The following is a 27,782-nucleotide window of genomic DNA, read 5'->3' as shown; positions in this document are numbered from 1 at the left end:
TAAGGGCTAACCAGAAGCCAAGGTAGAATTGTAGGTAAAACTCTCTCATCTTACCTGCCTTCTTGGGGTGTCCGCCGACAAGAAAGAAAAGAAAACATTTCAAAAACGTGGTCAAATATTTCCGTCAGTTTAAAATTGCTTCTCCCTTACGTTCTGGATTCTTGGAATCCAACTTTTCTCAAAGGGATAATTACTCGCTTGCCAGGTGCCAATATATGTCTGCATTCCGCCAGACTATAAACACGTGTTTTCTGAAGGCTACGTCTCAAGTATGGTAATTTGTCTGTCACTCATGATTCGTCTTGCGTCTTTCCCTACACTTCTCATCTCTCGTTCTCATTAAAGTTTGTGGCTTGCTCCCTACGTTTCTCACCCCTTGCTAAATCTTCCCATTGTTAGGCTGTTCTTCTTCTCCGCTCTCTTCACCAGTCCGAGATGGGGGTTCCGTTCAAGAATCGCGATCATGGAGACTCCGAGCTCAACCTCGCTCTACAGCAGTCGTCGCTCTCCACTTGCACGTCCTCGTTAACAGACTTCTACGGTGGCGTCGTCAGAGCGTGCAACGTAACAGAGAAACAAGCGATGGCTATCATCACGGCTGCTGCCGCAACGGAGGAAAGACCAAGGGCCCAAGTATCGCCGGCGACGTCCCTGTCGATGATAACGTCTTTAAAGAGGTTCCTCCAAAAGCGTAAGGAGCGCAGCAGTGCCGGGTGCACAAGGTTATCCCCTTCCAGATTTCCTCAACAGGATCACAGGGCCAGGCAAAGTTCTTGATGTTCGTGTTCAGCTTTCTCTGATTGTCACTAGTCTCTCCATTAGCGGCACGTAGTTTGTAATAAAGTTTCAGTACTGTTGTCCTTATTCTCGATGAAAACCTCTTTCAAAAGGTATCTACTGATGCGTCTGGTGCGCAGCAGCGGGGTGCAACAGGCTATTCCCATAAGACCTTCGTTATCGATATATTTATCCCTCAAATGAACTAGTTGTTGTTCAGCTTCAGCTGCTGGCCCCTAGTCTACTAATAATATTATTTTAGGGATGGAGTATAGCGTCGTTGAAAATATACTTATTTAATAATATTTGTGGCTTGACATTAAGAACTTGACACGGAGCATATCGCATACAAGAGGTCGAACAACGGACCCTCCCCTTCTCTCGGTTCGCGCCGCCCGCACCCCCCTCTTCCCGTTCTCGCCGGCACCACGCCGCGCCCACCCCCTTTATCTTCCCCCTTTTTCTCTCTACCCGAATCCCCCCTTTCTTCCCCGTTCTCCCCTTTCTCTCTACCCGACTTCCTCCTCTCTTCCTTTTCTTCTTTCCTCTTTTTTCTTCTTTTTCTTTCTCTCCTCTTCCCAATCTATTCGCATATTTTTTAATCCTTCACTTTGATTCTTCCTTTCTTCTTCTATTCTTATTCTTTTATTAATCTTTTTATCATTTATTATTTTTTATTTTCATCCTCTTCTGCTCATCTTCCATTCTTCTTATTTTCTTCTTATTCTTGATATTAATATTTTCGTTTTCCTTTCTTCATATTTTCACATTCGTGTATTCTTTTTTCATCTTCCTTTTTCTTGACTTTTTTATTAGTCTCTTGTTTTTTCTTATTTTCTTCTTCGTTTATTCATCCATTCTTCATCTTTCCATCTTTTTTCATCTTCTTTTACTCTTATTTTCTCTTCCCATGCCATGCCTTTTTTTAACTTGTATTATTTGACTTTGACATTGACTAGTCAACATGAATAGATGGGGATCAGATCGGACCAGACCAGAACCGTCAAACCCTACCTTTAGATATCCTTTCTCCTGCGACAAGCCAGTGTTGGAGGCGTATCCCAAAATCTAGAATGAGAGATAAAGAAAAATACTTTATAAAGGTTGGTGTTTCTATTTTTCTTATTTTTCTTGATTTCAGAGAGAGTGACCGGGCTTGTAATCCAGATAATCTGTCAGCCCAGGAACCCACAGTCATGCTAACTCCAGGTCTCTTCTGGCCCGTCACCTATTTGATTGTTAAGTTACACTTTTGCAGGGGCATGAGATTGTATATACTTTTTGAACCTTGAATCAACCTTTTGATCCAAAAGAAGGCCTAAGATTAAAGATTTCCTTGGAGGTATTTTGGGTAAGTCTCTTCAACTATGTCTCGTACACTGGGCATCCACATGCTCCAAAATTATCCTTTGGTACACAAGTCCAGTGGCAGACCCCCACTTCTAGTGCCGGTTATTCTTGAATGCCATCTTGCCTTGCTCCCTCATTCCCACCAAAGTCCTGGATACCATATAAACTCAAAGATAAAATCCAAAATCAACTCTTAGTTTTTAAGAGCCCAAGTGGCCTTAGTGAAAAGAATAAAAATCACAGTAATAAATGCATACTGATCAGGAAACAGTTAAAAGGATATAATGATGGATACAAGCTGATAACCAATGATAAAATTATGTTTATGTTAGCCACTGGTTGGGTTAAGAATCATTGGAAGACACATTGTTTTGACCTTTTGCAAAGTCCCAACGACCAATTATGAGCTAATCTTCGGCTTCTTTTAAAGTTTCTGGGGGTCTCATGGTAGAGAGAGTTTGAGTTTATCAGATCCACATTTTATGGATAAAATTGATGGGTGGCGTGGCCCAATAAGAAAAATGAGAATTTTTACACAAGAAATACTCATCAAGAGGAAGGTGATGTGGGCCAATAAAATAAGTGGATATTTCTAGCGTCACTGAATTTGAGCGCGCGGGGGGGGGGGGGGGGGGCCGGACATGCTGGGACATATTATGCATGGGAATTGCATACAAAGGTATATTTTTTGTTGTTATTTAACAGTCATTTCCCATTATTGAATTATGCAGGGACACATGTTTGTGTGACAAAAGAATGTGTGGACTTTCACCAATCATTGAACACTCATCTAAAAAACAATGATGAGTATGAATGAGATAGAAGATCAATCAAATGGCTAGGATGCCCCTATTTTCAAAATATGGTATCTCAAAATCCAACTATCAGATCGTCCTGAAATTTTCATGGTAGCTGTATATTTTCATTCTATTTCCATCCATATAAAGAATGATATTAGAACATATCAGGATGGGTAACAAAACTACTTTGGAATTTCCCAAACCCTAAGCCTCTGGGAAGGATGCAACAAGTCTTTGAAGTAAAATTTAGTTGCGGTTCTTGGATAAGTGTGGTCTTGTTCTCTAAATGATTCTCTTCGGAGCATGGGAAAAATATAGTCATGCTCTAAGAGAGCTCATTTAGGGAGGGCATCACCATGGTTCAAGAGATCATTTAGCTGTATATCTCCTTATCCCTATGAATCCATTGCTTTCCTAGACGAGAATTTCTGTAGCCTGAAAGAGGGAAACATATAAATATTACTAATAAGCATAACCTTAACTAAATATTAAGGAGGGAAAAAATTTCAGCTACATAAGACTATCCCCTTTGAGGTTCCCTCATAAGGATCCATCCCACAAGGTGTTGGCGGGTTCTTGCCATTCATCAGCTTCAAGTGTTGGAAACTAGTCTACCCATTAGTCACACATAACTTGTTAAAAATAAAAGTATTTCTACCTTATTTTAATGATGATCCCATTAAAGAGGTTTTTAAAGATTCACAAAAGTGAAGCTATGCATCCTGCTCAAGTCTATTAACCGTTGGCTTTTGTTCTGAGGATCGCTACTACATCGTCATGCTGGGTTCTAGTTGTTCTTGTTAATTTTGGTTGTGGGCCGCAAGTCTACCAACTAGTCCTAGATAACTTGTTATAGTACATAAGTATTGTTGATATTACTTTTGACGAAATTTTTTCAAGATGTTTCTCCAGATGCGTCAAGAGCAAAGCAACATTGGGTGCACAAGCCTGTCCGGATCCATTGGTTCTTCATATTTTTATTTATCTTCAGCTGGTGGTAACATATATACCAAGTAGTAATACATAACTTACTATAAATAGAATTATTATTAATCGTGCTCATGATTAAAATGTCTTCAAAGTGGTTTCTTGAGATGCGTAAGGAGGCGATGATGTTGGATGCATAATGATATCACCTTACAGGTTTCGTAAAAATGAGTTCTGGATAATGATGATAACACCTGATTGCAGTAGCTTAATATGGACATATGTAAATATTTATTTGCATTAAATTTATTATATACCCATGTAAAACATCTTAAAATTATTATGCATATTTTTAATATGATCCTTTAAATTTCGTGATTTTTTTAGTATGCATCGGGATTTCGCTGACAGCATATTTAGAAAGAATATAATCTTTTGAATCTAAATATGATTATTCCTGAATTTTTCATCATTACACTTACAAAAATATTATTTTTCTAAGTCCCAAAATATATTTATTTATATTTTTTGCTTTATATTTAATTTTGATGAATTTCTGGATGCATGGTTAGGTAAAATTAGCACATTCCCATGTGTGGTTGTTCAAATTGATTGCATGATGACTAATCAGTGATTACCACCATGATTGGCAATACCAATCATTCTGAAAATACTAACCAATGATTTTCAACCTATTTTCATTGCAATGATGACATCGACTAACCGATTAAATCCACTGCTTTTTTCATTAAATCCACATGGGGGCCAAAGAATGGTAAAATTAAAAAAACAAAGTTTAAGATTTTTTCTAATTGTTTCCACTGGTCAACTATGGCAGCACTGGCCCACGTGTTGTGAGAAGCCAGATGCCATGTGTACATGAGGCATTTATGTGCTTAAATCGGATTGTGTGTCACTAAAAATGCATCAATGTTGCCTTATATATATATATATATATAATCATCAATTTAACGGAATGTGTTCAGTTAATCAGATTGGTCAATAAGTTTTATGTGGCCACTAAATTTATTAACTGGAATGATACATGGGTTTAGATGGTTGCATACACATGAGGTATGGATGTTAGTTGATATACTTCAATAAAAAGAGAGGACACCTATTTGAGGTCTCCATGCCAGCCAAACCTGGGTGCCACTCCCCCTTGTTTTTTTTCTTCTCACTCCACTCAAAACCCAAGTGATATCTTATAATGAGGAGATGTACAAGATCTTATATAATACTTAGCAAAGAACAAGAGGATATCCATCATCACATTGATTGTGTTGATACATTTAGAGGCCAAACGCATTAACAGATTAAGGAAACTCTTCTAATGATAAAGTCAAAGGTGGAATTCATTCCCCACAAGATGATGTGGTCATTTGTGGTTGCAGATATCAATTATGTATTGCTAAGAGCGCAATCATTGGAGAATGACGCTTCATTTATGTGGAGGAGAATGCATAACATTGGCTTTTTTTAAAAGAAAAACAGAAAAGACAAAAAGAGCTTTAAATTAGCATTTATAATATGTAGAGTCAATTTCTGCATGCATTTAATGCACACGGCGAATCGACTGCTGCTTACATTAAATAAACCACACGGGTTCTTTTATTAATGCATGTGGGCTGGTAGCCGCGTGCATTAAATGCACGCTGATATCGATTTCTCGTGCATTAAGTATGAGGAATATTCTTCTTTCATAAATGCACACGGAGATTAATTCTCTGCGCGGATTTATTGCACGAAAAGGGAAATAAAACAAAAGACAATCCGTACCTTTTCTCGCCTTCCATGCCATGTAGTTCCATGCGATCTAATGATCTTATCATGATGGCATCGCGATTTGCGATGCCAGAATGAGCCAATAATGCTTCCTCTCTATCTCTCTCATTATTATTAAAAAATTGCATCCACTTATTCGCCCGCATTTTGGGCAAATGACGTGGATGCTGATAACTTGCAAATTAACATGATTAATTAATGAATTTTATATTATATTTATGTGTTTTAATGACTATATTTCCATGTTATCATATTAAAATAAAGATAGATCATTTAACCTTTCATTTTATTATTAATTCTGATTTTTTATCATTTTTTATGGAATTTAACTTCATTTCAGTGAAGAAATATTTTTTACAGGGTTTTAAATACTTGGCTAAAGGTTGGTAAGTGTTTCCATGATTTTTCTGGAATTTTCCATATTTTTATATAATTTTTTGACCATTATATAGCCAAGAAATGATTTTTTACATATTTAAATAACACATATATTATTTATTTGGCATTTATAATATATTTAAATATTTACTAAGGAGTACCCACGTCATTCGCCCGGGCGAATAAATGGATATATTTATTTAAATAAGAATAAAGAGAGAGAGAGAATGAGTGGTTATTATTATATAATAAATAGAGAGAAGAGAGAGAGAAGAATAGTCAACATAAGCGGCTATGATTTAAAATATATAAAAGAGAGAAGAGAGAGAGAAGAATAGTCAACATAAGTGGCTATGATTTAAAATATTTAAAGAGAGAAGAGATAGAAGAATAGCGGCTTATGATTTAAAATAAAAGAGAGAAGAATGGTCAAAGATTACGGCTAAGAGAATAAAAAAATATATATTTTTTTTTAAAAAAGACCTTTTGTCCTTTTCTTTTGTTTTTATTATTTCAGGGTGACGTGGAGGATTCCTAGCCGTTCAAATGACGAAATCACTTGCCAATGATTGCGGGCGGACGACGCGCACAACAACGTGTCAGGGCGTGATCCGAGAAAGCGGAAAACGAGAAATAATCATGCTAGCCAATCAAAACGCGCCATTTCCAAGCTTATTGGAGGAGAGATAAATAAATCCAACGGCTCAGATTTTTTTTCACTAAAACCTTGATATCTTGAGATCTACATGTCCGATTGGGCTGAAATTTTGAGGGTAGGTTCGTCTTTTCCCCCTCTACAATCCAGACGGTTGGATCTTTAAATGGAGGTCTGGAAAAGGGCGAAAATCACTTTTTGGAGGCTCTCCCCAAGCAATTGGCCAGGAAGGACACAGGAGGCATTCTGGAAGTCGTCAGATCTAGATCTCTTTATCAAATTTGTAAGTTTCTGAATTGTATTTTATCATCTTCTAGAACGATTCGAAAACGCCTTGGCATGGGCGAAATGTACATGCCCTAGATTCATGTTTTGAATGCATCAGCACTTCTTTTTGATTTGGATTCGAGATCTGACTTTTGATAATTAATTCTTAATCATTTTAGGACATTTCTGCTTCATTACATTTTTAATTTAGGGTCGAAATTGGGGCTTTCCCCAATTTCTTCACTTTCTCTCTCTAGGTTAATTTGATTTTTTTCTCTCTCTAGATTTCGGTTTTTATTGTTTAGGAATTTAATTTAATATATAAAAAACCCAAAATTTGAACCGAAAATTCATCCATTTTGAACTCCAATTCAAAAATCACTTTCTTGATTATTAAATTCCCAATTTTAATTCTGAAAATTATTATAAATTTTATTAAATTGGGAAATTAATAATTTATATTTTAATGAGCTTAAAATAATAATAATATTCTTATCTGGAATTATCTGACCGAAATCAAAATTAAGTTTTACTTAATTTTGATTATTTTAAGAATATTATTTAATATTAATTGAATTAAATATTGCAAAATTCAAAATTACTTGACTTGATTCATAAAAATTGTTTGAAAATTCTGAATTGTTGCCTCCTTGCGGATCGACCCCTTGCTTGCTCTATATTCTTATTTAGTAATTAAGGGAATTATAAATTTATTGCATAAGTCTAAAAAGCGCAACGACCACGTAATTTTACGTGATTTTTCGGCTTATCAGATGCCACATGGTATACATATATAAATATATTATAAAAATGCTTTCTTAAATGTCAAATAAATAAAATATGTATTATTTAAAATTTTAAAATCATTTCTTGGCTAAATATTGGTCAGACAATTATAAAAATATATGGAAAATTAGGAAAGCCCTTACCAATCTTTAGCCAAGTATTTATGGCCCTGTAAAAAAATATTTCTTCAATGAGATGAGGTTAAATATCATATAAAAACGATAAAAAATTAGAAACAATAATAAAATCAAAGCGTAAGTTATTTATCTTCATTTATATATGATACCATGCAAATATAGCCATTAAAACATATAAATGTACTACAATATTCACCAATTAAGCATTATAATTTTCAAGTTATCAGAGGGACCATTGTGCCATCCTAGCATCCAACACATGGTTTGAAGTGAGTGATGTGTGATATTCAACCGTTTAATCACCAGATGCCAAATTTTCCCTTTTGTCACTGATGATGTAGGTGGTTGGGATTTTAAAGTGTAAAAGCATAAATACTAGTATACATAAGATAGAAAAATTTGTAAATCCAGTAAAAATAGAAAATTAAACCAAAAAATGTGTTATTAAAATTCTCATCAAATAAAGTATTTTAGTGATATTATTTTATTTGAAATGAGACAACAAAAAAATGTACATTTCATGTCGACTATCATGTTTTACTGGTTGAATAATTTCAGAGTGATCCAAAATTTTGAGTAACAGTAGTCCAACCGTTTTCCATAAGTTAGAAATTTCAAGTTCTAACTCAATGCTTATAACTATTGAGAACATAAAGAAAAAAACTATATTGATATGCATCTAGATGCTTACTTAAAACTTCATCCAATTCATGAATAAGTTGCATAATTTGATCTTACGAGGTCATGTACCACCAGCTAAAGTGTGTGAACATATGTGCTCTAAGGGTAGACTTTGCATATAGTTGGATTATAAATCAGGATTGGGAAGAAGGGGAAAACGACTGAGGAAGCTCTCCCCTAAGAATTTGACCAGGAGGGACACAGGTGTTGCTTTTGAAGTCGACAGATCTTGGTTCGCACATCAAAGTTGTAAGTTTCTTCTTCACTATTTGTACTTCTTGAGCGATTTGAAAACACCAAGGTATGGGTGAAATGTGCATGCCCTTGGAGTTGATTTGAATGGTGATTAGCATTAAAATTTGAATCTAATTTAGGATCTGATCTTCAATTCTTAGGTCTACATTGATTCTCATCTCATATTGCATCTTAGACCGCTAGATTAGGGTCTACTATCATCTTTACTTCATTTTCTCCAATTTTTTCTACTTTCTTTATCTAGGTTAATTCATCTAATTTCTCTCTCTAGATCTAGAAATTGATTTTTTGAAATTTTAAATCAATATTTGAAATACCTAAATCCAAAATTTCATTGAAAAATGCGTCCATTTTTAAGCCCAATTTCAAAACCCCTTTCTTGCTTATAAATTCCAAATCTTAATACATAGAAAATTGTGCTGATAAATCAGATTGATTTGAATCATGGTAATCCAAATAATCTGATACATGAATCAATATTATCCTATCTAGAGTGTCTTGACTGAAATATTAAGATCATTATTAAGCTTTTGCTTACTTTTGATTAATTACAAAACAAAATTAAACACAATCAAGCCCCATTAAATGTAAAAATTAATTCAATCTTGATTTAATTGATTTAAATTTGTATAAAAGTTCTTGAGAAATGCCTCCCTGTGGTTAGACCCCTTTATTATCCTAAACTTTCTATATTTTGGAAAAGGGAATTCTATAAATTTATTGCACAAACATAAATCAATACGACACTTCTAAACTTGCATTTAACCATACCAAATTTAGGCTTATCAACCAGCCAGTCGGTCTGGAACTTGTCAGAGGGTCATATCAGACCTGGACGAGAGTTCCCCGTCTGCACACACCCCCTCCACCACCACCCCTCAATCTTCCCCATTCACGTCCTTCTCTCTCCTTCCCTTTCTTCTCTTTTTCTGTCCTTTTCTTCTTCATTTTCTTTTTCTCCTCCTTTTGTTTTATTCTTTGTTTCTTCATCTCTTCTTCTTCTTCTTCTTCTTTTATTCTTATTTTCATCTTCATTTCTTCTTCTCTTCTTCTTTGGTTTTTTTGTAAATTTTTCATCATCATTTTTCTTAGTTTAGTTTTCTTCTCTTCTTTTGTTTTTCTTCATTGTAGTTTCCTTTTCTTCTTTTCATATTCATTTTTCGTTCTTTATTTGTTCGTCTTTGGTTCTTCTTTCATTGTTTTCTTCTTCTTCTTTTTGTCTTATTGTTTCTTCTTTTTCCTGCCATTTTTCACTTGTTTCTTTCACTTTGACCTTGACTAGTCAACATGTACCAGGACCCGACTGGAACCAGACAAGACTGGGACTCGCTATAAACTGGGACCGGACCAAGACCATCAAAGCCTATATGTTATTATGACTATATATTGTGTCATCCAATGTCATCACTGATGATATTCCGTATTCTCTCACCTCCCAGTAAGAAATTATCATGGACGTGTCCCTTTCAGTGTGCGGCCGTCCGGACGGGACGCGGCCCTGGCCCCGCGGAGGGCTGGGACGCGTGACGGGACGCGGTCCCGGCCCTGGCCCCGGGGGCTCACGGCCCCGGATGACACGGCCCCAGCCCCGGCGGTGAAGGGGGGACGTTGGACGGGACGCCGTTCCGGCCCCGGGCCGCTTCCCTGGTAAGTCGACCGCACCCCAGACTCTGGGGCCCAGAGTTCTCAATTTCTCAATCATTTATACTTTTTTTGAATTTTTACTTGAGAAAATAGATAATTCTCTTCCCCTCCTCTTCTTCCTCTTCTCCTTCTTCCTCTTCTTCTCCTCCCTTTTCTTCTTCTTTCCCCTCTTCCTCTTCCAAATTTCTCTTCTTCTCCTCTTCTTATTCTTCCTCTTCCTCTTCCTCTTCCACTACCTAAATTCCAGAAAAGACCACATTCAAAGTTCAAACACGAAAATAACACATTTTTCTTCTTCCTCCTCTTCTACTCCCTTTTCTTCTTCTTCCCCCTCTTCCTCTTCCAAATTTCTCTTCTTCTCCTCTTTATCCTCCTCTTCTTATTCTTCCTCTTCCTCTTCCACTACCTAAATTCCAGAAAAGACCACATTCAAAGTTCAAACACGAAAATAACACATTCCAGCAAAGTGCCTTGCCTGCTTATATTCTCAAATGGAGAAAGAAACGAATCCATTGCACATGTATGTCTTTAGTGTAATAACTGCAATAGTTCTATAAAAAAAAATAAGACAATTAACTACCAAATGGAGAACTGTTGACGGGAGCAAACACGTCATCCGGCATGCACTTCAAGACTTTGTTTTCTCTCTTGTTGTCCTAAAAATTGTTAAAAGAAGAATGATTATTTAGTGCATGAAAAAATGAAGAGTTTAAGAGAAGTACGTACATTAGTCACCATTCTCCGTCAACGTAGCCATGCCCGCCACTTTCTTCGTGTGGAAGGGGGAGAGGGATCTTGTACTCCGCATTAATCCAACTCCTTGTGGCCATCAAAACCTCAAGACTTAAGTCCTTCATACGTGATCTTTTACTTGTTACAATATCTCGGCCACTGGAGAACAAGCATTCGGCCGGAGCACTTGTGGCCGAGATTGACAACACATCTTGAGCCACTTTGCACAAATTGGGGAACAAAAATGCTCCTGCATTCTTCCACCAAATTAATGCATCATCATTGCAAAGTGGCTCCGCTAAGAATTTGTCCAACTCATTACCCGGACATGTCATTGATGTATTTTGATGCACTTGGTAGCAAACGTTGTTTATATTTCGCCAAGAACGGGGGATCTTTATGACCCACATTCTGCTCCTCATCATTTTGTTGTCCCCCATTTGTTGTCGCCTCCACTATTTCTTCTTTAAGAAGCCCTAAGATGAATGTTCTCACCTCTTCGTAGACTTCTTGCCTGAGAGCACTCTGCTTCACTCGAGGATCAAGCAACGTAGCCACGGCCAAAATCATATTGCCCCTCAAAGTTTCCACATATTCAACAAGCTTTCCTTGGATTGCAGTGCATGCATTCGAGATGGCCAACAATTCTGTTGATGGTAGGAAAGTGCTGACATTAAAGTATTGAGCGTGATCGAGTTTTTCCATCACTTCATACATGTGTTCCAACAATGCGTCCATAGTGGTATAGACGTCCGATGCTGAAATTCATTTTGAAGCGCTGAGCATTTGTGTTGCATCTCGTAACGGCTCTAATATATCACATAAATCTTTCACTATTGTCCAATATTGTGCAGACAAAGAGTAATTCTACTTTGAAGTTGATACCAAGCAGCAAGCAGCATCATCCAAGATGGTCCTCTTTGCATAAGCGCTCTTAAGCATTGCAAATGTAGAATTCCAACGGGTCGCACAGTCAAGTGGTATCTTATTCGCGTCTGGCGCACCGTGCCTCTTGCATAGATCAACATATTGGGCGTATCGTCTGGTGGACCCACGAAGTGCTGATATCAATGCTCGAACACGAACAACTACGTTTCCCACGGTAGACGATGTTTGTCCATGCGGTATTTCCAACGAAGACAAATCTGGAAAAGTGATATTAAGTGCCTTCAAACCTGCTTGGACTGCTAGGTTCAAAATATGGGCAGCACACGGAACTTGTCTTTGAGGTGAAAAACCAATGTTTGTACCCTCTAACTTCCTCACTAAATGAACCATCATGGTCCCGTTGTTTGATGCATTGTCGGTGGTTATGGATGATACCTTACCCAACAAGTTCCATTCATCAAGCACTGTATATAACACTTCACTCATCGCCTCTCCCGTGTGTGGGCCCACAAGCTCTCGAACAGCAAGCACGTCGTCACACAAACACCATTCGGCATTTATCCAATGCACAGTAACACCTAGAACCGAGATACCATTGGGAGATGTCCAAGCATCGACAGTCAAGGAAACACGCCGCACATCATTGAAACGCGGCTTCAACTTCTCTTTCATGGTTGAAAAAATTTTGACAGTTTCTTTCCGCACACCCTTTGCTCCTGGAAGAACAAGGTCTCCTTGGTAGACGTGTTGTATTATTTCTCTGAATGTAGGGTGCTCCACACTTCTAAATGAATGATCGGTCACCGCAACATGACGTGCAATTAGTGTTTTTAAAATGTCCAATGAAAAACCTGTGTAATATTGTTTTGTCGATGATGACTTGCCGGCATATGACAGCATAGAAAGTTGTTTTTCTCGTATTCCTTTCAAATCATTGTGTATCTGCTTGTGGAGGCGATTACAATGGCGCCAAAATACATTCGTGCTGTTATCCTTGTTCCTTGTTAATATAACTTCTCTTACTGGATTCACCGAAGCACACAAGTTGCACTTGTATTTTTTTCCCTCCAAATGAGTAAAATACTGCAGAATCTTTGACTTCTGCCCACCTAATTTTTTGGCTGATGATTCATCCACCGGTGACTCAGGACGAGGGCTACAATCAGTCGATGATGTTGCCTCCCCACTGTCATCATCGACTAATAAATTCTCATGCATCTCTTCGAAGGAATCCATACTGCAACTGATTTCAATATTAGATTTGTCAACCTTTTTTCCAACTTGCGAGGTTGACATTCAATCCCACAATAATTTGACTCGCTACTTTACATTCAAAATTACAAATACGACAAAACATTCAAAATTACAAAAAGAATATTGCAATCAAAAGACTCTTATGAGGAATTTGATCGGAAGATTTAGATCGGAAGAGGGAATAAGAAGAGGAAGAGGGAAGAAGAGGAAGAGGAAGAGGGAGAGGGAAGAGGAAGAGGGAAGAAGAGAGAAGAAGAAGAGGGAAGAAGAGAAAGAGGAAGAGGAAGAGGAAGAGGGAAAAAGAAGAGGAAGAGGGAAGAAGAGAGAAGAAGAAGAGGGAAGAAGAGGAAGAGGAAGAGGAAGAGGAAGAGGAAGAGGGAGAGGGAAGAAGAAGAGGAAGAGGGAAGAGGGAAGAAGAAGAGGAAGAGGGAAGAAGAGGGAGGAGGAAGAGGGGAGAGGAGGAGGGGGAAGAGGGAGAGGGAGAGGGAGAGGGAGAGGGAAGAAGAAGAGGAAGAGGGAAGAAGAAGAGGAAGAGGGAAGAAGAGAGAAGAAGAAGAGGGAAGAAGAGGAAGAGGAAGAGGGAGAGGAAGAGGGAGAGAGAAGAAGAAGAGGGAAGAAGAGGAAGAGGAAGAGGAAGAGGAAGAGGGAGAGGGAAGAAGAAGAGGAAGAGGGAGGAGGGAAGAAGAAGAGGAAGAGGGAAGAAGAGGAAGAAGAAGAGGAAGAGGGAAGAAGAGAGAAGAAGAAGAGGGAAGAAGAGGAAAAGGAAGAGGAAGAGGGAGAGGGAAGAAGAAGAGAAGAAGAAGAGGGAAGAAGAGGAAGAGGAAAAGGAAGAGGAAAAGGGAGAGGGAAGAAGAAGAGGAAGAGGGAAGAGGGAGAGGGAAGAGGAAGAGGAAGAGGGAAGAGGAAGAGGAAGAGGAAGAGGGAAGAAGAGGAAGAAGAAGAGGAAGAGGGAGGAGGGAAGAAGAAGAGGAAGAGGGAAGAAGAAGAGGAAGAGGGAAGAAGAGAGAAGAAGAAGAGGGAAGAAGAGGAAAAGGAAGAGGAAGAGGGAGAGGGAAGAAGAAGAGAAGAAGAAGAGGGAAGAAGAGGAAGAGGAAAAGGAAGAGGAAGAGGGAGAGGGAAGAAGAAGAGGAAGAGGGAAGAGGGAGAGGGAAGAGGAAGAGGAAGAGGGAAGAAGAAGAGGAAGAGGGAAGAAGAGGAAGAAGAAGAGGAAGAGGGAAGAAGAGGAAGAAGAAGAGGAAGAGTATTGCAATCAAATTTGACATTCAATCCCACAATAATTTGACTCACTACTTTACATTCAAAATTACAGATAAGACAAAACATTCAAAATGACAATAAGAATATTGCAATCAAAAGATTCTTATGAGGAATTTGATCGGAAGATTTAGATCGGAAGAGGGAAGAGGAGGAGGAGGAAGAGGAAGAGGAAGAGGAGGAGGAGGAGGAGGAGGAGGAGGAGGAGGAGGAGGAAGAGGAGGAGGAAGAAGAAGAAGAAGAAGAAGAAGAAGAAGAAGATAATGAAACTTGATTTTTACCTCATCAACTAAGAGCTGGGTAGTGCACTCCGCTGTCTGCAGGGGGGAACCCAGTCTGGACTCTGGACGGTAGCCTGTGGACTGTGGTCTGAAGGGGGGGCCGCGAGTTCTGCAGAGTCGTCGGTCACTGCGTCCCGTCCACAGGGCAGGACGCGAGACGGAGTCGCCGGGGGGCCGCCGGCCCCAGGGGCCGCGCGCTCCTGGACGTGCGCCGGGACGGTGGGGAGGAGGCCGCACACTAGTCCCTTTTCTCCCCGTCCCGTTCATCTCTCGGCCTCAAATCTTACGTCTGATACTAATCAACGACGCACTTACAAGTCTCTTTACATCTTATCTCCTTCCTCTCCCTCTCTCTTTTCTTCTCTACCTCGACTCTCTAGATGTCCTGGATATCTTTCACAGATAGCTCCAAGTAAATAAAAAAAAAAAAAAAATTATCGTCGCTCTCGCGATTCCCAGCCATGGCGGCCCCCCTCCCCTCACCTCCACCACCACCGGAACCGCTCCAAATCCGCCATCTCTCTCGCCGCGACCACCCTTCCGCAGCGCTCCTCCTCCTCCGCGCCACAACGCACCAATCAAACAACCCCGGCTTCAACCCGAGCCCCGCCCTCCTCCGCGCGGCGCTCCGCAGCTGCGCCGAGCTCCGCGCCGCCGACCCCGGCCGCGAAATCCACGGCTTTCTCCTCCGCCGCCACGCCGCCGCCCACCTCCACACCGCCACCGCGCTCGTCTCCTTCTACGCCAACTGCGGCCTCCCCCGCCACGCCCATCTCCTGTTCACCGCCATCCCAGACAAAGACACGGTCGCCTGGACCGCCCTCCTCGCCGCCTCCGACCCCGCCACCGCCCCTTCGCTCCTCCTCCAAATGCTCCTCCGCGGCCTCCTCCCCACCGCCCACACCCTCACCGCCGCGCTCAAAACCGCGCCCCCCCGGCTCGGCCCGCAGCTCCACGCAGCGGCCGTCAAGCGAGCCCTCCACGCGGACCCCTACGTGGGCTCGGCGCTGGTGGCCATGTACGCCGCCCAGGGCGCGCCGGGCTCGGCCGAGCGGGCCTTCCGCGGGGTCCAGGCCAAGGACGCGGCCTGCTTCAACAGCCTGATGGCGAGCCGCCGCGGAGACCCCGCCGGCGTGGTGGGCGCGTTCATAGCCATGGCGGAGGCCGGGGTGGGTCCGAGCCAGGCGACCCACTTATCGCTTCTCGCGGCTCAAGGGATGGCCTCCCAAGCCCACGCCTTGGCTATCGTCTCCGGGGCTTTGTCCGCCGGCGACGGGCTTATCAGCGCGGGGGTGATAAGCGCGTACGCCAAAGCCGGAGACCTGCCCGCGGCTAAGTCCGTGTTCCACCGCGCGAAAGGCCGCGGCTTGGCGCTGTGGAAGGCCATGATAGCCTCCTGCAGCTTGCACGGGGAGGCCGGGGAAGCGCTGGCTTTGTTCGAGGAGATGACCGGGGAGGGAGTGCGACCGGACGAGGCGACGTTTGTGAGCGTTCTGTGGGGGTGCGCGCAGGCGGGGATGGTGGAGGAAGGAACGAAGGTTATGGAAGAGATGGAGGGAGTTTACGGGGTAGTGGCGGGGGAGGAGCATTACGGGTGCATGGCGGAGATGTTGGGGAGGGCGGGGAGGACGGAGGAGGCGAGAGCGATGGCGGAGAGAGGCGGGAGGGGGGCGTGGGGCGCCGTGTTAAGGTGGTGTGGGGAGAGAGGGGAGGTGGAGGCTGCGGAGGAGGCGGCGGAGAGGCTGCTGGAGATGGGGGAGGGGGGGGAAGCGGGCGTGTACGTTGCGCTGGCGGAGGTTTATGCGAGATGGGGGAGGTGGGAGGAGGCGGCGAAGCTGAGGAGGGAGATGGAGAGGCGCGGGGTGAGGAAGGAGGCTGGGAGGAGCTGGACTGAGGTCAAGGGAGTGGTGCATGGGTTCCGAGCTGGGGAGGGGTCGGTGGAGAGCTTCAGTGGAACTTGATTTACACGACTTGGACTGTCATTAGTAAACTTGTAACATCAACTGACCTGTATCGCTCTTCTTCTCGTGTGATAGAGTTCGACTGATCGCTTCTTCATTCCTTGGGAGGATTTTACATGGTATGGCTCGTCGTCGTATCACACAAGAACCTCCACTATTGGGCTGTGTGAAACAAGAGAGAACATGGAGATATTGGAGAAGAGATTCTTTAACTATCTCCACTATGTCTTAGGACTTCACCACGGCTAACCATACCCTATGATGCCCTAAGATATTTGCTGATTTAGACTATAGGTATTTGGTAACTAATGATGGTAAAGGTTCCATGAGAGAGTATGTTTACTGCTATGTATTTTGTGTAGCATGAGGTGTAGTTTGGCGTCCCATGGGATATAAACATAAACTTTTGATTGGATTAAAATGAGCCTTCATTATAATTCATTTCTCAAAATAGTCATTAAATAAGGTTCTCCAGTAAATATTATTTAGATATCAAAGTTATTAACTAGACTAGTAAATGGGTCTAGACGTCATATACATAAGATCTATGGTTGTTGGTGGATATACTTACTTTATCAATTCTTCTGTCAAAATTTCGAAATCAAGAATAAATAAACGGGGGTGCTCATTTTAGGGGCCCATGCCAGCAAGATCTGGCCAGTCACCTTCCTTTTGTTAGATATCTCCCCTTCAATTGAGATTAGATGGTGAGACAATCAACTAGATATTCAAGGAGGATTCAATTTTGAAGAACTTCAATATTCATGGTAATTATTCCCCTAAAAAGATTACCAAAACATGGAGATATTTCTGATCAGGATATTTATTATTAGGTGAATTAGAAGCGGACTTCCAAATCGAGAGAGGATCAAGAGCTTCTCGAGGATGACCCATTTGTAAACTTCGGTTATAAGTACATTTCCCCTGAACTATTTAATCTTTTTAAAATTTGTAACTCCATTATTTATTATCTAGGGCTTAGTTGGGATTCCATATGTAAATAAACGTTTCTATTTCAAGTCATCTTGATAAAGGCAAAATGTCATCATAAAAAAATTGATTGTCTTGTCACTAGGTTTCTTAATTGAAGTAACTGGGAGTCATTTTAGATCATCATGAGTCCATTTTTATTTCTTACATATAAAAAGGTACTAAGAAAATTGAGGATCTATTTAACCCCTATTTCCATTTATGATGGAAGTTGGTATTTCTGAGTAGGCTCACTTGGTCCCTCTTTATATCTAATGCATATTCCATCACATAAAATGTAATGTCGTGACTCTCATATTAAAATTCTGGGCACATTTGGCGTATTTATATGTCTTGCAAGTCACTATTACAACTGATATCAGTATTATTTTCAGATATGATATTTATAATGATGTCCAAAAATATGTGCACTGTTAAGTTATGATAAGATGATACTGATATCAGATCTAATCTTTAAGTGTGTATCTTAAACATTCCCTTCACTATGATATTCTTATAATGAATAAAACATGTGGATTGTGATGTCAATCTTTCTCACATAATGAGAATGCAGAATCCTAGATCCCTTTCTGTGGAGACACTATGAAAAGAGAGTGGGTCCCCTTTGGAGAAAGAGATCTAAATTTATGCATATGAATATCTAGATGGTTTTACTCCTTACTGCTGACCTCGTTGATTGACGATATGGTTTTTAGGTGGTCCTTAGACTTGAAATATAAAAATGATATAGTGGATAGATGCTTCCATTTCGAGCATTACTTATAGGAGTCACAAATCACGGGAGCCTAATGAATCCTAGCTCAAATGTGGCTGCTAGCACATGAAAGTAATTTTATGGCCAAGATGAGATCTTTTGCCCTTAAAATTGGAGGAGACAAGACTCCAAGAAGATGATACAATGAAGTCCTCAGCCAAGGTAGTGAAAATACTAAAAAATGAGTTAATCAATGATTTGTCAATCCTTACTAGGATGCATGATTATTATTTTGGCAAGTATCATGACCTAAGTCATACATACACAATAACTGATGATATAGTCAATGTAGTTTTTTACATTACATAATATGCAATTTATCTTGGGACCTCACATCCTGGTGACTCAACCAGTTGACTGGGGTCAATTTATGTATGTTTACTTAATATATATGTTTATTATATATATTGAATTAATTGGGTTATGCACGTAAAGCATTATTAAGATTATGGAGTCATTTACTAGACTATACATGGTCCTAGGAGGCCATGAGTAAAAGGTTCATTTGATGTTTGAGGGTATACGTAGGGTAATCAAGTCTCCAATATGAAATAAATCCTGAAACTTGTAGTAAAGTGGCCTTATAGAGTCAAGATACAAATAAAATAACTTCACCAACATTAAGTGTAGTATCATGATGTGTTTTGATACTTTAGTGTTTCTACTTCAGTGATTTACACATCAATTTCTTATTAAAGGTATAATAATCAGGCTATGGAATGTAACTTTAACTAGGTTCCTTTTGGTCTCCATAACATAATAACCTAATATTCATATTTTACTTCATCATTGTTTGAGTACTTTTCTTTGTATCCAATTTTTAGAAACATTGTGTGCTAAATAATTTTTAATTTCATTAGAGTTATTTAATAATTCCTTGGTGTGAAAAAAACTACAAATAAACACTGCTTCAGGAGATGCTTCAACATCTGACGGGCGGTATAGAACCTGATGAAAATGTCCAGCATTATTTTTATATCTTAGTATGACAAGTTTTTAGTCAATGAAACTCAAAAGATTCACAAACATTTTAACAGTTAAGCCACCCTATGGGAACCTTAAATATCCATAGGGACTGAATCTTATATATGAAAGGGGAAATCCAGCGATAAGAGACCAAAGGAGAAATCCCAGGTTGCTCAGCGCCTGTGGGTATTGCAGGAGAAATCCCAGGTTTTTTGGTGCCCGAGGAAAACAAGAAGTGAAGGCCATCATAAATTAGAAGAAATACTGGAATTGAGAGATTTATTTGTGCGTTGTCAATGAATATCTCAGTTATTATAGTTATTTTGTGGCATCTTTACCTTAGATTGACATAACAGATTCAGAGAGAAGAACGAGAAAATATAGCTAATTGAGAGGCGTATTTAAATATTTACAATTCAAATCATAAAAATTTAAATAAGAATAGAAATAGTAAAAATTATTCAAAGAAAATACTATTGAAGCTGTAAGAAGAGACACCGTGGAATATCTACTTTTGAACATCATCGGAATTTATTTGCAGAAATCATCTGAATCTGTTTGATTTGAGTAGCTGAGGAAAGTATCAGATGAAATAATCAAATACCCAATCTTTCTCTTAGCCACCCAACGTTTCTGGAGTAGATTGATGCAGAAGGAATCATGCAAGTCCCAGCATCATTTAAATACCAAGTAATAGTCTAATTGAAAGTACTATTATCATTGATGGAGAAACAAATCAAAAGAGGTTACACCCATTGTTTGCATTTTGACACAATTCTGAGTGTAGATCCCCCGATGGTAGTAGAGTAGAGTTACCACCTTCTGGATTCTGATTTCCAACTACATATCCTTGTTTTTCTTGTACCAGCGTAAAGTCCAGATTCTCTATGTTTTTAAAGTAATTCGACATTAGTGACTCCCACAATCCAAAGAGAAATGGATTGAGGGAGTCCTGAAATATTGTTATAGAGACAGAATTAATATCCTAATTTTCAACTGAAACCAGTATGAGACGATTTCATTCACAAAAAAGAAAAAAAAAACCTGGATAACTTCTAGATCGGGATCGTTTTCCTTACCCACTATCTGCCCCTTCAAATACTCATAAATTGGACTCAGGGTCACGATAAAATTGAAAAACCGAATCTTTCTGAACATAGGACTGCTCGTTAGACTCTGGATTCTTGCCTGCTCGATACTAATCAATATCTCTTCAAATAGCTAGAAATTATCAAGTATACTCATCCTACAAGCGTCGTTAGTGCTATGATCAAGGTGCGATAATTTTGCTTCAGAACTGCACTTATGAATTCAATGCAATAATTCTCGAACAGATTACCATATATAAGAATTTATCATAGATCTCTGGCATTATTTTATCAAATTTACAGGTGTGAATAACTACCAAGTCCAACTCGGATTAGAGGGAATATAGAAGCTGGAATGAGATGATCTTGAACCTCCAAACAAACAAGATCATTTCAAAAAATTAACTACATTTATATAAATCGTTACCATCAAATTGCATCCTTTCAGGGAGGACTGGGAGTATCTCCTGTAGCTTCTCTTAATCGCTAGTCAAGAGTGGATAGCAAGAAATTTGGCACCTTGTCTGAACAATCAAGACTATAAAAGAGTTGTTGCACAAATCTCAACGGTGTCATGCAACTTCTCTAGTGAGGCTTCCACTTCAATACAAGTTTTGTCAGCGAAAGGAAGCTTTCTATAGGAAAAGCCAGGGCTTCTAAGGGAAATTTGAATCAAGGGAGGAGAAGATGCTTTCCATTTTGGACAATGGCACCTTGTGCAGAGACAATATTCGACGAGGCAAAACCAACAAACATACATCAGTATTATGTAATAGAAACAACGGGAGAAACAAAAACAAAAAGGGAAGATGACTTTAAATGTTGGCAGATAAGTTCATAACGTTTTTTTAATTTTAATTTATGTTTTTATACAAATGAAAACACAGAAAATACGTCAAGAACTAACAAAAAAGAAACAATATCATAAAATGTGAAGTAGAAGCTTTATTCAAGATGGACTGATAAACACTTCTAATAGGCCGACATCAACCATAACGACTCGTCAGAAGATAAAAAATAATCAAGAAAAGAAACACAAGGCAAAGACAAAGAGATCAGCTGACCCTTAGGATATGGACGCTTTCGGAGGACTTTGAATCTTCTACATTAATTACTGAGTGATTTGAGGTAATCCTTGAATTCTCCTGCTCTTAATCCAATGAATTGAACAGCTCATCCCAACTCTGCCTTCCTAGGAAACTCCTCCACAGGAGAATTCTTCTGGGTGAAGAAGATTCCAACAACTCCATAAACAAACCAAGTCCACTGAGATTTCTCCAAGGCTTTACAAGTGGACCATTAGGAAAGCTATACTTTAGAACCTAGAAATGAAGGCGATAAACCTCAGTAGTTTAAATCTACTTTCTTCAAAAAATATTGGGAGAGGTCGTGCGCAAACCTTTAGAACCCAGAAGAAATATGAGGCTGCCAGCTGACCCTGTGTTCTGTTAGCATCAAACTCATCCTCTGGTGAACTCAAGAAAGAGATAATCAACTCGAGCTCTTTTTGAAGAAAATCAGCAACATCAGGAATAGAATGGGGATCGCTACTTAAGTGGTTTAGCCAAAATTGAGAGAGAAAACGACGGTGAACCCACAAGGCCTGAATATTAGGTGACGCAAGGAATAATCTTTAGCTACTGAAATTCCTAGCAAACAATAAAGATTCAATCTTCTAAGGACTGTGGTAAAATTACCTCCCTGCCAATGTAACATTGAATTAGCCGATGGTTCCAGTCAAACTCATTCTGAAAATACAGAACATAGCAAATCATGATTTTAAAATAATGACTGGATTGATGGAAATATGTCAACCCTAATGGTCTATACTTTTTCTATTATCCAGTACATTTTGAGGAACAACCTGCCACATAGTATAATCATCTGACTCGGCGACCGGTCCATCATCTCTGCATTGGTCTTTAGATTCATAGTAAAAAATGCTAAGTAGGAGTTTCTGCACTTCAATAATAGGGAAAATTATGAATCTCTATAAACTGATAAACTGGCATCTGATCCAACCGCTAGAGTAAGCTATCCACCAATGATAAAATTTTCTCACTCTGCGAAGCTGAAAGCAAGAGTTGTCTGCGACATTTAACTCCGCCCATTTTCTTGAAATATTAAATTCGTTAAACATCTGCAGAGAATGACGAAATGCATAGCCAGATGATGAGAAATAGAAAAAAAAAATCCTGAATCTTCAGAAATTTATAGCCGACCAGCGTGACTGCAGGCAAGAGTACATTAAAAATACATAGACACCAATATATGTGACCGATAAGAATCTCACCTGCCTCCAAGTCATGTATGAAACAAACCAGCTGTGATGATTCCAAGCACGGTAGTTCATTTTTGTTCTCTGAAATAAAACATAAGAACTGAATGAGAATACATTTTTTTCAAAAGGTCACATCTCCACGCAAGATGTAATATGCAATAAAGTGAAATGTAACAATCATCAGCAATGATAACTTTTGATTTGGATATACATATTTCAAAAAAGACAGTAAAATTAACCAAAAGAGACTGAATGATATTTTGAAATGGATCTAACACCCTTTAAGTTAAGTAAGCTTTTCGGAGGTTCCAGATGGTTTTGGATATTTAAAGTAGACTCTAGAAGAACTGATGTAGTTCTAGAAAGATCAAGAAGTCCAGAAAATTCTAGAAATGTCAAGAATTCTAGAACCTTCTTCCTTAGCCCATAAATAAGTGTGTCTTACAATTTAATGAGGCGAGAAGTAAAGTTGAAGAATTGATTTCTTTCTCTTGATTTATCACTTGAATTCTTTTACTCTCACCACTCGAGAATTTAGTAAGTTAGAACAGGAGAAGTGTTTTCACAAACAGATACTATTAAAGAACTCTGTGGACTATTTACTGAGAAAACTAATAAGATACCCATGGTGACATATCAAACCTTCCGGGGAAGGGAAATACGGGAACTCTTGGGGGTGAGTTACAGCAGCAAACACAATCGATTCCAGTTGAAAATACGATGGTTGAATCAGGCCCAGTAAGCCCAGTAAGCCACGGCACTCGGTACTTTTAATAACCCAAGTGAATGTATTGACTCTGGGCTAATCTGAGAAACCAGAACCTAGTAAATTCCACCTTTGAATTTACCTAGTTTTTTACTTCACTCTGAAATATTAAATTGCTCAGATTCGAATTAGTTCATCTAGAACCCAATCAGACACAATTTCTCATTGATATACTGCACCTGTTATGGATGGATTATGGAATCGATTTCATACAGTTTTGCTACTTTAGAAGAACTAACTCACATGAGAAACATTGATCACAGGCTTAGTATTCTTCTAGAGGGCGTTCCCATCTACACACAACCTTATCAAAATTGTAAGGCACTTAAGTGTGACATAGAAATGCTGGTCAGGGAGCTTGCACAGCAGGATTCATGTAGTCCTTATTCAAGCCTGTCTATCCAGGTGATCAACTACAGACAGATAAACTTTCTGACAGATCATACTGTATTAAATGATAAGTGGTTAGATAAACTGGAAGAAAAGACAGTATTTTCAAAAGTAGACCTAAAGGTCAGGTTACCATAAATTCAAAAGGCTGAAGAGATATAGTTTGGGTTGTGTAATGCCACCACAACTTTTCAATCCTCTAAAGGGACCAAGTTGGTCACCTCTGCATGATGTGGAGACTTGTGTCTCCTACTGTTCAGTTGGGGGGTGAAAGACAGTAAAGGGACCAAGTTGGTCAGTCATGTACTCAGCATGTGCATATATACCATTATACCTGTGTTGATCACCACTCTCGGGTGATCTTGCCTTTTATTTTCCCAAAAGGCAATAGAGGGAGATGGAAGGCGATATGCTTAGGGCAAACCCTTGGACCTGATAGTTTTTTGGTCCTAATCTATTAATAATCAAGCACACAAATATATAGGCATCAATTACAACGGCTAGTTGATATCTAGGAAAATGTAGCACATAAGCTTCACGTGATACGGTCTAACAGTTAGAAAGTGAAAGAACATAAAGGCTGCCAGATGCATACGGGTAGATTTTGTGGATCCGTAAATGCCAGATTTCGCAGACCAATATCCACAGGAGCTTGTCCATCTCACCAATCAACCTCAACAGGAGCTCGATCATCTCGCAGAGCCCCTTCCAAGGACGACATCAGTTCCACCAAAACCCCCTGCATGTCTGCTGGGTCAAGTAGACTCAATCCACGGGCGACCATCAGAGCTGCAGAACCACCCCATCACCAGATCCTGCAGTCCCGGCCCTGTGTCCAATCTGACGCCCAGCCGTAGTCCAGTCATGGCCAAGCCGGGTCCAAGACATGGTTCAGGTGTGAGTGAGCCGTGGGGCAGCCAAGACTGAGCTGCAGTCAAGCGACAATTGATCCCACACTGCAGCCACAACCAAGCCCGTGGTCCAGCCAGGTACAGGCCCCAGAACATGGTTCAGCTGAGTCCAGCACATGTGCTGGACCACAACATCAGCAGCTGGGACCTAGCCTGACCTAGACTGGGGTCCACCAGTTTTTGCTTAGACCCAGCTTGTCATTGAAGTGTGGGAGTACTGATACGAGGCCCATCATATCTAGTGGGCATTTCCATTTTACCCCCTATAGTATATTTTTGGTAATTTTCCTCTCTAACTTGTATTTCCCTTTAAATAGGGCAGCCCACTTTTTGTTCAGGCAACAAAGAAAATTATTGATTTTTTCGATCTTTGTATCAGAACATTGTGGGATATCCCATCTGCCATTATCTCTTCCCCCTCTGTTGATAATCTTTCGAGCTCTCTTCCTCATCCTCTGAGGTTCTTTCTGTGTGATGATCTTTCCTGATAAGAACTCCCCATCTTTCAAGACAAGAACTCTCAGGTTCTTACCAGACTTCCAGCCATGAATGGGATTTATGGCATCCATAAAAGAAAACCACGTAAACCTAAATACAAGTGGGAAACCCCATTTTATTTAGGATTGAAAATGGACCTTACGTTGTGGGACAATTTTGTGATACAATGTAATGTCCCATAGGAATTACACTGTAATCCCTATGGGAATTACATTGTGGGCAATCAGAGGAATCCATATAAAAATGTAAGATGGAGCAGAAATATGAAACAAGTAAAAGGATATTCCATGGACCTGACCAATCAGTTTGGCGCTTTCAGAATCCCCTAGGTCTTAACTTGCTGATCTCAACAAACAGTTACAATAGCACAACCTCAATTTGAAGATTCTGAAAGAGAACTAACACCACCTCTAAACTCAAGGACATAATTGATCAGATGCGCAGGGATCTCCAATTTCAGCGGGGCAGCAATTTCTATTTATGAAATGAATTCATTTATTGTACGGACAAATTTTATTGGAAATAGTTATTTATTGGGACTATCTGACTACTGCAGAACCTACCCTAAACTGGAGAGGGCAAAAAGGAACATTCTCAAGACAAAATCAAACTGTTGCCCTCATCATGGGCTAAACCGGTCCTATTATCAGATCATTGCCCGTCTAAGGGATAAATGGTCATACGACCTTTCAAATGTATCTGTATATTTTTAGAACACACTGTAACTAAAAATAAAGAATTTTGCTATATTCTTGTCTCTCTTCCAGCTCAAGCTTGAATGGGAATCTTGACATGGTATCAGAGCCATCTTTCTGATTTCACGAAGCCGGTGATTATTGCCATTGATCAGGATTCTGCATTCCTCCTCCGATCCATCGGTCTTTCTCACCTATCTGCCTTCTTAACAGAGCTGTTTATTGTCGCCATCAATCAGGATGCCTCATTCCTTCAACGATTGATCAACCTGACTCATCTATTAGCATTTCTTCTTCAATTAACCTTGTGGTTCAGCGTCAAGTATGGTTGAAAATTATCATTGCTCTGAAGACATTCACATCAAGTGATGACTGATCAACCAGCCAAACTTGTTCTGGAGCTTAGTCTCTACTAGCTGCCTTTTAGGTGTAATTAATAGGTTTCCCACTCTTGCTGTACAACTGCCTTTATTGTTTCAATACTTGCTGATTTGGATTCATTGCTGCTCTTGTTCTTAAAATATTTCTTCTCCGACTCATTACTTCCTAATATATATAGAGAATTGTAACATTTTTGGAATCAGAGTCAATCTATCCTTGGATAATGGCAGATATGGAAGAACTCCCAGAAGCCTTATCGAACAAGGTTGAGAGTAACCAATACCACATCATCAACGTGTTGGAGCACCTCATGCAAGAAGTGACATCCTTTAGTGCAATCTTGAAAAATAACTCCCCTGTTGGCATTACTCCCACAACTGCAGACAATACACTGGTACAAACTCAAGAACAAAGATTTGAATTTGTCTGTCTTTGGCTGCTACCAACTAGAAGCTTGGTTAAAATGTGTGGAGAGGTTTTTTAGATTACATACAATGTTTGATCCTAATAAACTTCATCTAAATGCTTTACACCTGGATGATTCAGCATAACCTAGTTTATAAACACCAAAGAGAACTTTCGTATGGCTTCTTGGTTAAATTTTAAGGCACATTTTGAAGGTTGATATGCACTGTCTGTTCACATTCCACACCAACAATTGTTTGAAATTCAACAAGCTGGCTCTGTACAAGACTTCAGTACAAAATTCGACTCTATTATAATCCAATTGCCATTAATAGCTCCAGAAATTAAAGGCCTCAGGCCTGAAATGAGAGCCAAAGTATTGTGTTATTGATCTTATAGCTTAAGATAAATCATGGATTTATCTCACTGAGTTGAGTCAGATTTAGGCTTTTTATATAGAGCACGGAAGACTACTCCTTTTTGCAGAATGACCTCCTAATTAAATGGCAGCTCAATGCACTTCTGCGACCCCCATGGTACATCCTATTCAGAACGCTAATAATACTTCCAAGCCTTTTGTTAACAACAGGGTCGGTGCAACTTATGGGGCTCAAGAAAATTACGTTTCTCAGGAAAATGATAAAAATAAAAATAAAAGACAACAGTCCATAGTGGTTCTATGGCCCGACAATGGGATAAGGGACTGCTGGGTCTGGAGGGGAGTCCAGGGGTCAGTTCGCGAAGTGTATAGGCAGATCTGGGGGAGTACGACAGAAGATGCAGACATTATCCATATGTGTAGATGCCTATGGAAACAGAAGGTACCGTTGAAAGTGCAAATTTTT

At 39.8% G+C, this 27,782-nt stretch overlaps 2 protein-coding genes across 11 annotated transcripts in view; one reads left to right on the top strand and one right to left on the bottom strand.

Annotated features, from left to right (window-relative positions):
- Window positions 1-15,312: 15,312 nt before the first annotated feature.
- Window positions 15,313-16,812, top strand: LOC144701414 (pentatricopeptide repeat-containing protein At1g18485-like). The gene has a single exon (XM_078573231.1). The coding sequence runs from the start codon at window positions 15,313-15,315 to the stop codon at window positions 16,810-16,812; it is 1,500 nt and encodes a 499-aa protein (XP_078429357.1).
- A 2,866-nt stretch (window positions 16,813-19,678) lies between these two features.
- The window catches only part of LOC144701024 (Protein prenylyltransferase superfamily protein), a 29,515-nt gene continuing 21,411 nt past the window's right edge, over window positions 19,679-27,782 (bottom strand). For 4 of the 10 annotated variants that reach the window (XM_078572682.1, XM_078572679.1, XM_078572680.1 and 1 more), the window contains 6 exons: window positions 22,904-22,972; window positions 22,673-22,750; window positions 22,475-22,567; window positions 22,308-22,358; window positions 22,010-22,213; window positions 21,514-21,932 (listed from right to left, as the gene is read on the bottom strand). In XM_078572682.1, coding sequence (XP_078428808.1) covers window positions 21,762-21,932; window positions 22,010-22,213; window positions 22,308-22,358; window positions 22,475-22,567; window positions 22,673-22,750; window positions 22,904-22,972 — 666 coding nt within the window. In that variant the 3' untranslated portion in view covers window positions 21,514-21,761. Of the gene's footprint in view, window positions 19,703-20,221; window positions 21,324-21,513; window positions 21,933-22,009; window positions 22,214-22,307; window positions 22,359-22,440; window positions 22,568-22,672; window positions 22,751-22,903; window positions 22,973-27,782 lie in introns of those variants that run through there. The other 6 variants (XR_013580907.1, XR_013580906.1, XM_078572684.1 and 3 more) reach the window with 6 other exon arrangements.

The sequence above is a fragment of the Wolffia australiana genome, chromosome 3 (assembly GCF_029677425.1).
Source record: "Wolffia australiana isolate 7733 chromosome 3, ASM2967742v1".
Classification (NCBI taxonomy): Eukaryota; Viridiplantae; Streptophyta; class Magnoliopsida; order Alismatales; family Araceae; genus Wolffia; species Wolffia australiana.
This window is presented reverse-complemented; position numbering and strand designations above follow the sequence as displayed.